At 37.4% G+C, this 15,109-nt stretch overlaps 1 protein-coding gene across 5 annotated transcripts in view; it reads left to right on the plus strand.

The window, feature by feature from the left end:
• The window catches only part of GIN1 (gypsy retrotransposon integrase 1), a 34,108-nt gene extending 19,565 nt beyond the window's left edge, over positions 1-14,543 (plus strand). For 3 of the 5 annotated variants that reach the window (XM_005683468.3, XM_013965809.2, XM_018049996.1), the window contains 4 exons: positions 5,833-6,024; positions 6,114-6,287; positions 6,745-7,036; positions 13,865-14,541. In XM_005683468.3, the coding sequence (XP_005683525.2) occupies positions 5,833-6,024; positions 6,114-6,287; positions 6,745-7,036; positions 13,865-14,139 (933 nt within the window). In that variant the 3' untranslated portion in view covers positions 14,140-14,541. Of the gene's footprint in view, positions 1-5,832; positions 6,025-6,113; positions 6,288-6,744; positions 7,037-13,864 lie in introns of all 5 variants that reach the window. The other 2 variants (XM_005683469.3, XM_005683467.3) reach the window with 1 other exon arrangement.

Below are 15,109 nucleotides of genomic sequence, written 5' to 3' on the forward strand. Positions count from 1 at the left end.
TAGGGAATCATAACACCTATCAAAGAATAGTTCTATAAAGATACATCATTATTGAGAGGAATGTAGTCTTACCGAATCTAATGTTGAAACCGTAAACTACCTTAAGCTAGTAGTTTCAAAGGTGTCCAACAGATGCCAAGGGGGCCCTTTGGCACAGAGTTTGGTAATTATGTTCAAAATGATAGAGCTGGTATCACAAGAGAGTGGAGTTGGGGAAGGATTATTTAATACATTTAATTTAGTTAATAGCATAAATAAAAATTTTGTACTTATTTCTTTATTTCTGTAATATGATTTTAGGATTACTGCATACCAAAATTATTTTCAGATAAATTAAAATTTTGGGTTTTTTTTAATTGAAACAAACAAAAATTCAATTAATTTAAAGAAAAAAAAAAAAAAACAACTCCAGAGACTGAGTTGACATTCCAGGCTTAGGGAATAGAGGCATAAATACGAATGGAAAAATCACCAAATTTGGGCTGTTTAAAAATTAGAAATTCATATGTGGTAAAAATAACCAACCATGAAGAGATACCCCACATCCAAGATAAGAGAAACCCAAGTAAGACGGTAGATTTTGTGAGAGGGCATCAGAGGGCAGACACACTGAAACCATAATCACAGAACCTAGCCAATCTGATCAGACAGACCACAGCCTTGTCTAACTCAGTGAAACTAAGCCATGCCGTGTGGGGCCACCCAAGACAGATGGGTCATGGTGGAGAGGTCTGATAGAATGGGGTCCACTGGAAAAGGGAATGGCAAACCACTTCAGTATTCTTGCCTTGAGAACCCCATGAACAGTATGAAAAGGGAAAATGATGGGATACTGAAAGAGGAACTCCCCAGGTCGGTAGGTGCCAATATACTACTGGAGATCAGTGGAGAAGTAACTCCAGGAAGAATGAAGGGATGGAGCCAAAGCAAAAACAATACCCAGTTGTGAATGTGATTGGTGATAGAAGCAAGGTCCAATGCTGTAAAGAGCAATATTGCATTAGGAACCTGGAATGCAGGTCCATGAATCAAGGCAAATTGGAAGTGGTCAAATAGGAGATGGCAAGAGTGAACATCTGCACTCTAGGAATCAGCAAACTAAAATGGACTGGAATGGGTGAATTTAACTCAGATGACCATTATATCTACTATTGCGGCAGGAATCCCTCAGAAGAAATGGAGTAGCCATCATGGTCAACAAAAGAGTCTGAAATGCAGTGCTTGGATGCAATCTCAAAAACAACAGAATGATCTCTGTTCGTCTCCAAGGCAAACCATTCAATATCACAGTGATCCAAGCCTATGCCCCAACCAGTAATGCTGAAGAAACTGACGTTGAACGGTTCTAAGAAGACCTACAAGACCTTTTAGAACTAACACCCAAAAAAGATATCCTTTTCATTATAGGGGACTGGGATGCAAAAGTAGGAAGTCAAGAAACACCTGGAATAACAGGCAAATTTGGCTTTGGAATACGGAATGAAGCAGGGCAAAGGCAAATAGAGTTTTGGCAAGAGAACGCACTGGTTATAGTCAACACCCTCTTCCAACAACACAAGAGAAGACTCCACATAGATATCACCAGATGGTCAGCATCAAAATCAGATTGATTATATTCTTTGCAGCCAAAGATGGAGAAGCTCTATACAGTTAGCAAAAACAAGCTCGGGATCTGATTGTGGCTCAGATCATCAATTCCATATTGCCAAATTCAGACTTAAATTGAACAAAGTGGGGAAAATCACTATACCATTCAGGTATGACCTAAATCAAATCCCTTATGATTATATAGTAGAAGTTAGAAATAGATTTAAGGGACAAGATCTGATGGAGTACCTGATGAACTAAGGACAGAGGTTCGTGACATTGTACAGGAGACGGAGATCAAGACCATCCCCATGGAAAAGTAATGCAAAACAGCAAAATGGCTGTCTGGGGAAGCCTTACAAATAGCTGTGAAAAGAAGAGAGGCGAAAAGCAAAGGAGAAAAGGAAAGATATAAGCATCTGAATGCAGAGTTCCAAAGAATAGCAAGGAGAGATAGGAAAGCCTTCCTCAGCGATCAATGCAAAGAAATAGAGGAAAAGAACAGAATGGGAAAGACTAGAGATCTCTTCAAGAAAATTAGAGATACCAAGGGAAGATTTCATGCAAAGATGGGCTCGATAAAGGACAGAAATGGTATGGACCTAACAGAAGCAGAAGATATTACGAAGAGGTGGCAAGAATACACAGAACTGCACAAAAAAGATCTTCACGACCCAGATAATCACGATGGTGTGATCACTCACCTAGAGGCAGACATCCTGGAATGTGAAGTCAAGTGGGCCTTACAAAACATCTCTACGAACAAAGCTAGTGGAGGTGATAGAATTCCAGGTGAGCTATTTCAGATCCTGAAAGATGATGCTGTGAAAGTGCTACACTCAATATGCCAGCAAATTTGGAAAACTCAGCAGTGGCCACAGGACTGGAAAAGGTCAGTTTTCATTCCAATTTCAAAGAAAGGCAATGCCAAGAATGCTCAAACTACCGCACAATTGCACTCATCTCACACGCTAGTGAATTAATCCTCAGAGTTCTCCAAGCCAGGCTTCAACAGTACGTGAACCGTGAGCTTCCTGATGTTCAAGCTGGTTTTAGGAAAGGCAGAGGAACCAGAGATCAAATTGCCAGCATCCGCTGGATCATGGAAAAAGCAAGAGAGTTCCAGAAAAACATCTATTTCTGCTTTATTGACTATGCCAAAGCCTTTGACTGTGTGAATCACAATAAACTGTGGAAAATTCTGAAAGAGATAGGAATACCAGACCACCTGACCTGCCTCTTGAGAAACCTGTATGCAGGTCAGGAAGCAACAGTTAGAACTGGACATGGAACAACAGACTGGTTCCAAATAGGCAAAGGAGGACATCAAGGCTGTATATTGTCACCATGCTTTTTTAACTTATATGCAGAGTACATCATGAGAAACACTGGGCTGGAGGAAGCACAAGCTGGAATCAAGATTGCTGGGAGAAATATCAATAACCTCAGATATGCAGATGACACCACCACCCTTATGGCAGAAAGTGAAGAGGAACTAAAAAGCCTGTTGATGAAAGTGAAAGAGGAGAGTGAGACAGTTGGCTTAAAGCTCAACATTCAGAAAACGAAAATCATGGCATCTGGTCCCATCACTTCATGGGAAATAGATGGGGAAACAGTGGAAACAGTGTCAAAACTTATTTTGGGGGGCTCCAGAATCATTGCAGATGGTGATTGCAGCCATGAAATTAAAAGACACTTACTCCTTGGAAGGAAAGTTATTACCAAACTAGACAGCATTGTAAAAAGCAGAGAGATTACTTTGCCAACAAAGGTCCATCTAGTCAAGGCTATTGTTTTTCCATTGGTCATGTATGGATGCGAGAGTTGGGACTGTGAAGAAAGCTGAGTGCCAAAGAATTGATGCTTTTAAACTGTGGTGTTGGAGAAGACTCTTGCGAGTCCCTTGGACTGCAAGAAGGTCCAACCAGTCCATCCTAAAGGAGACCAGTCCTGGGTGTTCATTGGAAGGACTGATGCTGAGGCTGAAACTGCAATACTTTGGCCACCTCATGTGAAGAGTTGACTCATTGGAAAAGACCCTGATGCTGGGAGGGATTGGGGGCAGGAGGAGAAGGGGACAACAGAGGATGAGATGGCTAGATGGCATCACTGACTCGATGCACGTGAGTTTGAGTGAACTCCGGGAGTTGGTGATAGACAGAGAGGCCTGGTGTGCTGAAATTCATGGGGTCGCAGAGTCGGGCATGACTGAGCGACTGAGGTAAAAATAACCAAAACATAAAGCCCAAGAAACAGGCCAACAAAAATAAAGCAGATTCATGCAGGAAAGTGTTAATGCCTCTGTTATAAAAGATTCAAACAAAAAATTGACAGTGACAAATGTAATTCACAAGAGGGAATAAAAATATGAAAAAAGTATCAAACCTAATAGTAATGAGTAAGGTACTCATTTTTGTTTATCCATTTCAAGAAAAATAGTAAAAATAACAATAATACCAAGTAGATTACAGATAAAATATAATACAGCTCTACATTCCTGGTAGTATTGCAACTCGAAACTAACTCTTATAAAACAATTTGCCAGAGATCCAGTAAGAGCCGTACAGACACACACACACACACACACACACACACATGCATATATGTCTTCTGGTTAAATTAAAAATCTGGGTGAAAGATTTTATTACATATATTATACATACATATTTTATGTGTATAACTACGTAAAAAATATATGGAATCTTGAAAATGGTATTGATGAACCTATTTGTAGGGCAGCAGTAGAGAGAGAGACATCGAGGACAGACTTGTAGACACAGCAGGGGAAGGAGAGAGTGGGACAGATTGATAGAAACACACAGATTACCACATGTAAAACAGTGGGAATTTGCTGTATGATGCAGGGCGCTCAACCTGGGGCTCTGTGGCAACAGTGAGGGGTGGGAGGGGGTGGGAGGGGGTGGGAGGGGGTGGGAGGTGGGAAGGAGGTTCAAGAGGGAGAGGACATATATATACTCATGGCTGATTCATGCTGATGTATGGCAGAAACCAACACAACACTGTAAAGCAGTTATTCTCCAATTACAAATAAATACATTAAAAAAAGTTTTTAGAACATTAAAACAAAAACAAATATAAAGAAGCTAAAACCAAAATTTGTATGGTTAACCATACAAATTGTATGGGGTTTTTAAGAGTAATGAGGTTACAGATTTTTTTTTTAATTTTTTCAGTTTGTGTTATCATTCTGTTGCTTTTATAGCTTTTAGTGATTAAAATATACATAACCATCTGTTGTTTTGTGATTGGTGCTCAGCAATAACTATAGCTCTTCTAGCCTTCCAAATAGGCTGTCCTGGCCTCTTGCAGGTAAGTAAACCCAGGAAACACATCTGGCCAGAGAAGTGAGTGAACGTGTGCCACTTTTAGCCCAAAGTTTTGAAAACGTCATGCTCAATTCTTCATTCTTCCAGTCTTATTCTTTCTCTGGAGAATCAACTGAATATTTTAGGTATTACTCTAAGCGATAGTGGATTTTCTCTCATCCGGGATTGTTGAGGTACCTAGGAGAGGACAGCTGCTTTGGAGAGACACCCTGACCTGTAGCTGACCTTGTCCTAGCAAGTAGTAAAATTTTTGAGTTGAATCCCTGAGCCTTGATTGGGTTTTGTAACTTGCCTACCTTGACTAAGGTAGCAGTCATCTGCAAAAAAAGGAATAACAATATTAGAGCTTTTGTTTATTGTTTCCATCCAATAAGAAAGAAAGGAAGCTTTTACTAATATGTATAAATTGATAATAGCCTCCTGAATCAACAAAGCAGAAGATTGTGTGTCGTACATGGTATGGAAATGTATCTTGGGAGACAAGTGAGAATCTGCAACATGTGGGAGTCCATAGTGGCCCCTCACTCATTTTTTTGCTTTACTGCCAGCAATCTAGTTTCTAGATATTGTCCAGTTTTCACCAAACTACCCTTCATGGAATGGGCTTCCCAGGCTCGGCAGTAAATGCAGGTTTGATCCCTGGATTGGGAAGATCCCCTGGAGAAGGGAAATGGCAACCCACTCCAGTATTCTTGCCTGAGAAATCCACAGACAGAGGAGCCTGGCGGGCCTACAGTCCATGGGATCACAGAAAAGTCGGACACGACTTAGCAACTGACACAGCAAACAAATGGTCAAGGAGGAGGCAAGAGTTAAATTCTTGTGAAACCTTTGCATCAAGGGAAAAATAAAATACAGACTTTTAAAGTCTCTGTTGTTTTTATATATTTTTCAGATCAATGGAGAACTATGTGAATTGTTTGGCACAAAGCAAATTGTTATTTCTCATGCCTCCCAAACAGTTAATCCAACTGAAAGTACACCTAGCACTATCAAAACATTTCTTTCCAAACATTGTGCTGACTACCCAAACAACTGGGATGACCACCTGTCAGCTGTTTCATTCGCCTTCAATGTTACTCACTTGGTATGTATCTTTTTATAATTCAGTACTTTTGAGTTATGATTATCTCTTGGCTGCATGTTTTATTACAAATTGTTTATTTTTCTTGATAGGAACCTACTAAAAATACACCATATTTTCAAATGTTTAATCGAAATCCTTACATGCCTGAATCTTCTGATATTCGTGAAGTGGATGGTGATAATAGAAGTATGTTTGCCAAAATTCTAGATGCAATTAAAGAAGCTGATAAAATAATGGAGAATAAGACGTCTTCAGTGGGCCAGGTGATTCTAATAGAAAAAAACTATAATTAAAAAGTCTATAAAATGATACAAAAATGTTTTTTCCACATATACACACACACATACATATGATATTCACTGAAACCAAATTTTTTCTATTGAATTCTGCATGTCTTCATTAAACAGTGTGTTTATTAGCTGTGAAATTCTGAGAGACATTAATAGGACCATGTGTTTTGGAATGAAGGCACAGCTGAATTGAAACCCCTGGTCTTGCTTCCCAGTTGTTTAACTTGGACCTGTTACTTCCTCTCATATTACTTTATTTTCTTTATAAAGTTGGGGTAACAGTGATTTTGAAATATTATTTTAAAAAATTAAATGGGATTCTTCCATAGCTTTCAGTAGCACCTCAATAAGTAATATTTTTATAATATTATCTGTATTTGCCTTCAAGAAACTATAGCTCTTTAATCCTTTTTTTTTTAAATACTTGCAGATGGAGAACAACAATTTTAATGAACTAAATAAAAGCAAAATCATTCTTAAAAAGAAACCAAGGCCATTAAATCCATTTCATCTGAAAGTGGGTCATGAAGTGTTAAGGCAGAGAAAGAACTGGTGGAAGGACGGCCGCTTCCGGTCCGAGTGGGTCGGCCCCTGTGTCATAGACCGCATCACAGAGCACGGGGGCGCTGTCCTGCGGGACAGCTCGGGGGCGAGGCTGAAGCGGCCCATCAAGATGTCCCACCTGAAGCCCTATGTCAGAGAAGCGGGCGAGCAAGGTAAAGGTCTGTCACCTCTCCACACTGGTACTTTCTGTGAATGAAAAGAGAAGTTAAATGATCAGAAATCTCTCCTCCTCCCTGCCTTGCCTTTGGTTAGGTTGTATTTTCCCTTTTCATTTTTATAAAACTTCGTACAGTGTTGGAGCCCAAAGAGTGTGTTTTTTTATTAACATATGGTTTCTGAAACTGTCAGTCAGGTTTGTAAGAGATTTTATTTTGATTTCTAGTGTACTTTTCACACACTTCTCCCCACCATTCATGTGCAAGACCTGGACATCTTTCATAGAGGGAAGAATTATATGTTCATCATTTTCACCTTCAGAATATTTTGTCACTTTTAGCATGCCATGATGGTAGCTAACATAAATAATGCCAAAACAAACACCATCTGGATTTCTGTTGTGAGATAAATATATTAGGGGATGTTTAAAAATGTGATTGATTTTTAATGTTGCATCTTATCACGGCCCTGGTAAACGCAGGGGAAGGCAAGAGTGAGAGGTTCTGAGAACGATGCGCTGTTATAACAGGTGAACAACACCCTAGACAATGCTACTCGCTCCACAGTGTGAATCTTGATAGTTCAGATGTCCTGATCTTCTCTAATACTTTCCTTCGTGGACTAGAGCTAACTGACGTGGCTTTCAGTTTAAATCCTACTTTATTGACGCTTTTATTTTGTCCTATAGTATCTGCTGTCTAGACTTTCTTTGAGGTAGGTAACTGAGAGGGAATAAATTGGTATCTTAGCTAGTTACTTTTGTTTTTTCTGTAAAGAAAGATAAAATAATTCAAAATTATTTGAATCTGAGTAACAAAAAAGATAATTTAGTGCCTTTTAAAACAGTATAAACAACTATGTTATTTAACAGGCTTAAGTAAATAATAATAATTACAAAAATAATGATAATAGATAATCCTCTTTCTTAGGATATGAAGCCCTTGAGGCTGCTCAACTGTTTCTCATCTGGGTCACAACTCTCATGTTAAAAGCTCTTAGTACCTTTCTTTCTGCTTATGACAGAACCAGTTGCTGTAGTAAACTTATCTTGGACCATTCCAACCCAGAAAGCTCCCAGTACCTTCATTCTCTGTTAAAAGAAGCACTTTTATTCCTTGTGCCTTCTCAGTCCTAAGCTACCCTTTATGATTTCTTCCTTCTGCAAGTAGGAACAAAAGATTATAAAGTGAAGGTTGTCCCTTCTTCCGATTTTCCCCTCAATCTTTGGTGTTTAGGACTTGATTCCTTCTAATGTGTTAACCTTCCTAAATTAATGCAAAATCTCTGCTTAAAATGTTACTGCATCAGGATCTGTTTCACCATTTTGTAACTTGCTCTTGCCAAAGAATTTCTTAAGGAGACCTAACATTCCGCTACGACTGAATATTTCAGAATCCAGCTGAATAGAACAATTTCTAAACAGAAGCAGTACAAGTATTGCTTTGTGCTTAAATTCTCTACAGATTATTCTTCAGTAATGCAAGGGAAATTGCAAAATTAGTTCCAGTGTACATATAAGGAACCTGAGATTGATGAGTAAAATTAATCAAAAGAAGTACTAATCCAGCTGAAGTCTGGTTCCTATTTACTCTGATCTGTTTTTGTGTGTTTCTCTTATTTGTATAAATTCAAAACGAGTGTGATTTCTATCATCTTTTCCTTTGGTATCACATGTTTTCTTGAAAATCTTCACCTCAAAAGCTGATTTTAAAGTCTTTGAACTAAATTTAAAGTAAATATAATGCCTCTGAGTAGTCAGCCCATTGTTTTGACATAAACTTGAACATAGTGTAGCCAGAAGGACTATGAGTTTGTCTTCATTGTTGCTTTCACCAGCCTCGAGATGTCATAACTGCATTAAAGCTCACCAGCCAGAAGAGACATGCTTCTGTTGCCAACCTCTCATCCGTTCTTATCCAGAACATAACAGAGAGGGAGCACATTCAGTACTAGGTCGACAGTGTTTCTCATTGCCGTTTAAGCAGGCCTATGTGTCTGTCTGTCTAGTTCAGTTCCAGGCACCTTTTCAAGACTATTCTAACAAGAAATTTTATGTCATACCATCGTGTCTGTTCGTAATCATAATGTTTTCCTTTGAGTGGAAAAATGTTATTGACTTCCCATTATTGTATGTGACATAGATTTTGAGTAATTCTGTTTTGATTGGGAATTATCGTGATCAGTATGTGTCTGCCTCCCCTAAAGGCCTTGGTCTGATTGCCCCTCACAGTTTGAGAAATGGTTTTTATTTTTTAATAAGCTTCCCATTGTTGCCATAACAATTTACCACAAATTTAGTGGCTGCAAACACTTACTGTCTCACAGTTCTATACTTAGAAATCCGGTGTAGATCCCAATGGGCTACAGTAAGGCATGGCAGGGCTGTGTTCCTTTCTGGAGGCTCAAGAGGGTGTTTTGTGCATTTTCCACCTTCTGGAGGCTGCTCACATCACTTGACTTGTGGTCCTCTTCCTGTCTTAAAAGCCAGTAGTGGGGTAGAGTTTGCCTCACGTTACATCACTCCAGCCTCCTATTCTTCCTTCATCTACTGCGTTTCAGGACACCTGTGCTTGGGCTCATCCTGATAATCCAAGATATCCTCTCTACTTTAAGGTTGATTGGTCAGTTGGTTAGCAACCTTAATTCCATCACTACCCTAATCCTTCTTTACCATGTTAGGTAACGTAATCACAAGATTCATGAATTAGTACATAGCTACCATTAGGGGTCCACTATTCTGCCTAATAGGAGAAGGAAATGGCAACCCACTCCAGTATTCTCACCTAGAGAATCCCGTGGACAGAGGAGCCTGGTGGGCTGCTGTCAATAGGATCACACAGAGTCGGACATGACTGAAGCGATTTAGCAGCAGCAGCAGCATTCTGCCTAACACAGTTATGGTCTGCACTCACAATAGAAAACAGAGCTTAGTCCCTATATTAAATAAAGCTTGACTTTATTGTTAATGCACAGTCATCTGTTGGTATCCACAGGGAATCAGTTCCAGGACCCCTGTGTATACCAAAATCCACGTGTGCCCAGGTGCCTTGTATGAAATGGCCCTGTTCTCCCCCACCTCCACATCCGTGGTGCAAACCCTGGGGTATGAATACCAACTGTGGTTCCTGCACAGCGCCTCCCTTTGACCTCTCAGTTATGTCATCTCAAAATAAGAATCATTCAGTTCTCTGTTAGTACTGGTTTATCTACTATAATAATTAGTATCAAACTACAGTTATTTGTTTTATCATGAGAAAAGTACTAGTATGGCAACACATTGTCCTAGTTTTAGGCTGTCAGACCATGTATAGGATTAGTCAAGACACTTCATTTCAGAATGAGAAAATTATTTGTCCTGAAACCTTATACTTTTTCTATTTGAAAAAATAAGTTAATCCAAATCACTGAGACTTTTCTGAGGCCTTGGTTTTGGTTTTTATTTTTCTCCTTAGGGAAATGTTAATATTCTTATCTCACTTTGTTTTTTACTCTAAGACTAAATAAGGAAAAGTATGTCAAAACTGCTGATAACACCTTCCTGACATGTCTTGAAAATACCTCTCCTTCTGAGAAACTAAAGACTTACACAGTCAGTCTGGTCAAAACTGAAATAATGCTTTCATCAAGCATTTATATTAGTAACTAAATCAATAGAATGAGAAAATAAAAATTAAGTAAATTCTGTCATGTAATGTGACTGAATAGACTAGTCCTTTAATATGGTTTTGTTTATCTCTCTTTATTTTGGGGGCTAAAACTTATCTTGTTCTTTACTTTTTCTGTAACTCAGGATTATTCTAGATTAGTACTGTCTAATAGATATATAATGAAAAAACTATGTAATATATAATTTAAAATTTTCTAGTAACCATGTTAAAAAAAGTAGGTGAAAATAATTTTAGTTATATATTTTATAGTAATCCAGTATATCTAAAATAGTATTAATTCAGCATTCATGTAGGCCTCAAAAATCTCTTTCTGGTAGATCTTTGGTAATCTTTTTTGAAGCTAAAGAACATTTCTGTTGGCTATACTAGGTTTAGAACAAAGCAGGATGGAAACATATTTGACCTTTCCAAATGAATGAGAATTGTTTTTTCTGTACAAAGGCAACTTGAAATCTCCAGAGTAGTTTTCCATTGCATATAATTTTTGTAGACTTTGCTGAATATAATCCTGATTCGCTGCAGTTTTGTCTCACTAAGTTACTTTAAAGATTACTTAAGAAGGTGTGTGTATACATTCAGATATGTATATTGGTTACTTGCATATGGAAGCTCTTGTCTTTTACAAACAAGTGAGGTTGGTCAAGTCCTTTTGTTTCAAAGTCTGTGTAACTAGGAGGTGCTTACACTCAAGGTCTTTGAATGCCTTTTCAGGAAATCAAAGTGATAACTACTAAAAACTTTGTATCTATCCATAGTTTCCCTGTTGATACATGTTTACTGGACATATTTTTCTATAGTAGACCTGCTTTATCTGTATGGAAAAACATTTTGAGACAGAAAACTTCCTTCATCAAAGATCTCTGCAAAGATCCAATTAGGAAATACTTAAAATGCTTATAGTAACTGCTCTCACTAATACATTGTGGCATTGTACCCTGAACCTATGAAATTCTCCATGACTTATTAGAAAAATTTTATCAGCAACATTTTTACCCTACCTAACCTTTCAAGTTCTTTTAAATGACTACCTAGCTTTCTCTGATATTAACAGACTAATAGCAAACTTTGATGTTGAACCTCTAGCAACACATTCTAAAGGTGTTTCAACTTCACTGATCGTGTTTTCCTCTTTCCTGCTACTATTGAGCATAGCACGTCTCATGGGTTGCATGATTTTTTTTTATCTTTCAGAATTGTTCTCTTGTTCAGCATTTCCTTGCCTACTAACATAGAAAATTATCACCTTCAATTATCCATACTTTTATTTCCATCATATCTATGTGTATCTTAACAGCATTTTCAATGTAATTACTGCTTTTGCATTAATAAGAATTGGTGAGGTTAAACTTTGAAAACCTCTCAAAACTAAAATACCAAGTACACTTTCCCTGACGAAGAAGTAAATGGGCAAAACTAAATGTCCATACAAGCCCAAGTCTACTTATGCCACTTATTAGGAAAAAACATAGCTTTGTTTGATCTTTTGATGTTTGTAAATTTAAAGTTCATAAATGTGTGACTTACAGGGTTGGAATAGATTCAATTCGCTTTTCACATATTCAGTTCACTTCAGTTCAGTCGCTTAGTTGTGTCCAACTCTTTGCAACGCCATGGACTGCAGCACGCCAGGCCTCCCTGTCCATTGCCAACTCCCAGAGTTTACTCAGACTCATGTCCATTGAGTCAGTGATGCCATCCAATCATCTCATCCTCTGTCATACCCTTCTCCTCTGCCTTCAGTCTTTCTCAGCATCAGGGTCTTTTCAAATGAGTCAGCTCTTCGCATGAGGTGGCCAAAGTATTGGAGTTTCAGCTTCAACATCAGTCCTTCCAACATTAGTATGAGGAAAGGTATGGTGGAATCATGTTCTGGGATATATTAGCCCATTTATCTGCTCTGAGAAACTTTCATTGATCTCTAGTCTAAATGAGCTATTAATATTCCTTTTGCTCTTTCTTGAACTTCAAATTTGAGGGTTCTTTAAAATCTTCATTAAAATCTTTAAGAGAGTCTGTTAATGTTTTGGGAGAAAATCCAGAAAGAGAAGACAGGGGTCCAGGAAGCTAATCAGTGGTAGTTCAGGTCCAGGAATCTAATCAGTGGAATAGTTCCTTGTTGTAATGAATTAAAATACTATGTAGGGTGGAATTCTTTTATCTACATTAACCTTTGTTTATAAAGATTCTGCTGCTTTGCCATCTGTTTAACCCTCATTTTAAACATTTTTTTTCCCTGATAGTGAAGATAAATTTGCTGAAAATAGAATAAAATATTGATAAGGAAAATTCCTTGTCAGTATTTTAGTATAGATTTAGCTACACCTTGAAAGTTCATGAGCATTTTAATATTAAATTAGACTTAAGTAAGCTAATTAACCTAATCAGTTGTAGCCTGCCTACTTGCACATACCTCTTATATAAACCTGATTCTAGGAACTTTATCTTCATTGTAGTTTATCACTTCATAGTGTGACAATTTGATGTTATTGTCCTAATATGAATTCTATAAAGATTAAAGAATTTTCTAAAGTTGTAAATAAAAGGATTTAACCATTCCATTTATTAAAGTATCTTTCAGGACCCCATAAATGCATCCAGAAATGCTTTGAGATATATATTAAGGATATCATCAACATCAAAAATATAGTTTATAACTTTTGTTTTTAAGCTATACCGTGATTCTCAGCCCTTTCCACCCCCTCACTTATACCTACCAAAGACAGATCAAGAGAATACTCTGTAATGGCCTATAGGGAAAAGAACCCAAAAAAGTTGGATATATGTGTATGTATATAACAGGTTCACTTTGCTGTACACCTGAAACTAACATAACATTGTAAGTCAATTGTACCACAATTAATTTTTTTTTAACTTGTAAAAAAGAAAAATCCCTTTATATTATTCCTTTTTTTTTTTTTTTTAAAGTCTGGCTCTCTTAATTCCTTGATCTCTCCTGAATTCTGTATGTGTGAACCGTCAAATTCATATATCATTTTATTCATTCTTCTACCTGTACTTATTTAGGAGATATGAGAACCCATCAGAAATTAATCTTGATAGTTAATTTGCATTACTTGGGATTTTATTCCTTATTTTATATTATTTCGTTTTAAAGTGGTTTAATTATAGTTCTAAAAGGCGACCTTGCGTCCCTTCTTTCAGACAGGCTCCATCTCTTACACGGCTCAGTAGTGGCGGACCATGACTATGCTGGAATGCCCGAGCTTCCAGCTGGAGCATACCAAGCAAGTATTCTGGTGGGAGATGCGGCTGCTGGAGTAGTCGACAGTGAGTTACTGATGTCAAGCAAGGATCGTGAACTATTAGAATACAGAAATGCCAAAATCTGTCCACTGATGGAAGATCCTAATGCTCTTGAAAAGCAGACTTTTAGTCTCTTGGACTCTTCAAACCAGGTCCTTGAGTACTTAACTTAGTAAACATAAAAATTCATTTAAAGTGCTGTTTAGAGAATACATCACCTTAAATCTTATCTTTGCCATTCAAAAAGATTACATAGAAAAGTATCTTGACAAAGTCTTAATGACTAAATCCTGAAGGTTTATTTTGTAATTATTTATCTGAAGTTGTTCTTCTTCTGTATATATATGTGTATATATATATATTTAGGCAAAGGAAGCATGTAATATATGGATATTATTTTTTCTTCTACAAACACAACAGGCAAAGCATCCTTACTTCTTAGGAAGTAAACTAAATTCCAACTCAAAACTGGTATTGTTACCATGTTTTCAGTTTCTTTTTTTTTTTAAATATTCCCCCCTTTTAAAAACTGAACTACCTAGAACTGCATTAATAAATATTTATTGAATGTGTTAAATGAAACCTGTTCCTGTGTCGTTGAAACGTCTAAAACTATTGTAGTTACTTAATGGGCTCCTACAGTGTATTGGTAAGTTCACCTTGTAGACAGGCTAAGGATTAGGATCTGAAACTATATATTGGATTGAAAATGTGTGCATTTCCATAGTATATATTAAAGTCAAAAGCATCCATGAATAAATTTTTTTCTGCAGTCTTGAAAAAGTAAACTATAAAATAACTGATATTAAAGATTTTAAACTATAATATCTATAATAGTTACAACTTTGCTCAACAAATATTTGTCATAAAGCACTTTGAAGAATGTTGTGGGATATATAAAAGCTATGTGTGTCTTGTCCCCAAAAGACTTACAGTCTGGTAAGGAATATAGATCATACAAGCCACATACACAACAAATTGCCAACCTCTGCTGGATCATTGGAAAAGCAAGAGAGTTCGAGAGAAACATCTACTTATGTTTATTGACTACACCAAAGCCTTTGACTGTGTGGGTCACAACAAACTGTGGAAAATTCTGAAAGAGATGGCAATACCAGACCACCTGACCTGCTTCCTGAGAAA

The sequence above is a fragment of the Capra hircus genome, chromosome 7, assembly GCF_001704415.2.
Source record: "Capra hircus breed San Clemente chromosome 7, ASM170441v1, whole genome shotgun sequence".
In the NCBI taxonomy this organism is placed as follows: Eukaryota; Metazoa; Chordata; class Mammalia; order Artiodactyla; family Bovidae; genus Capra; species Capra hircus.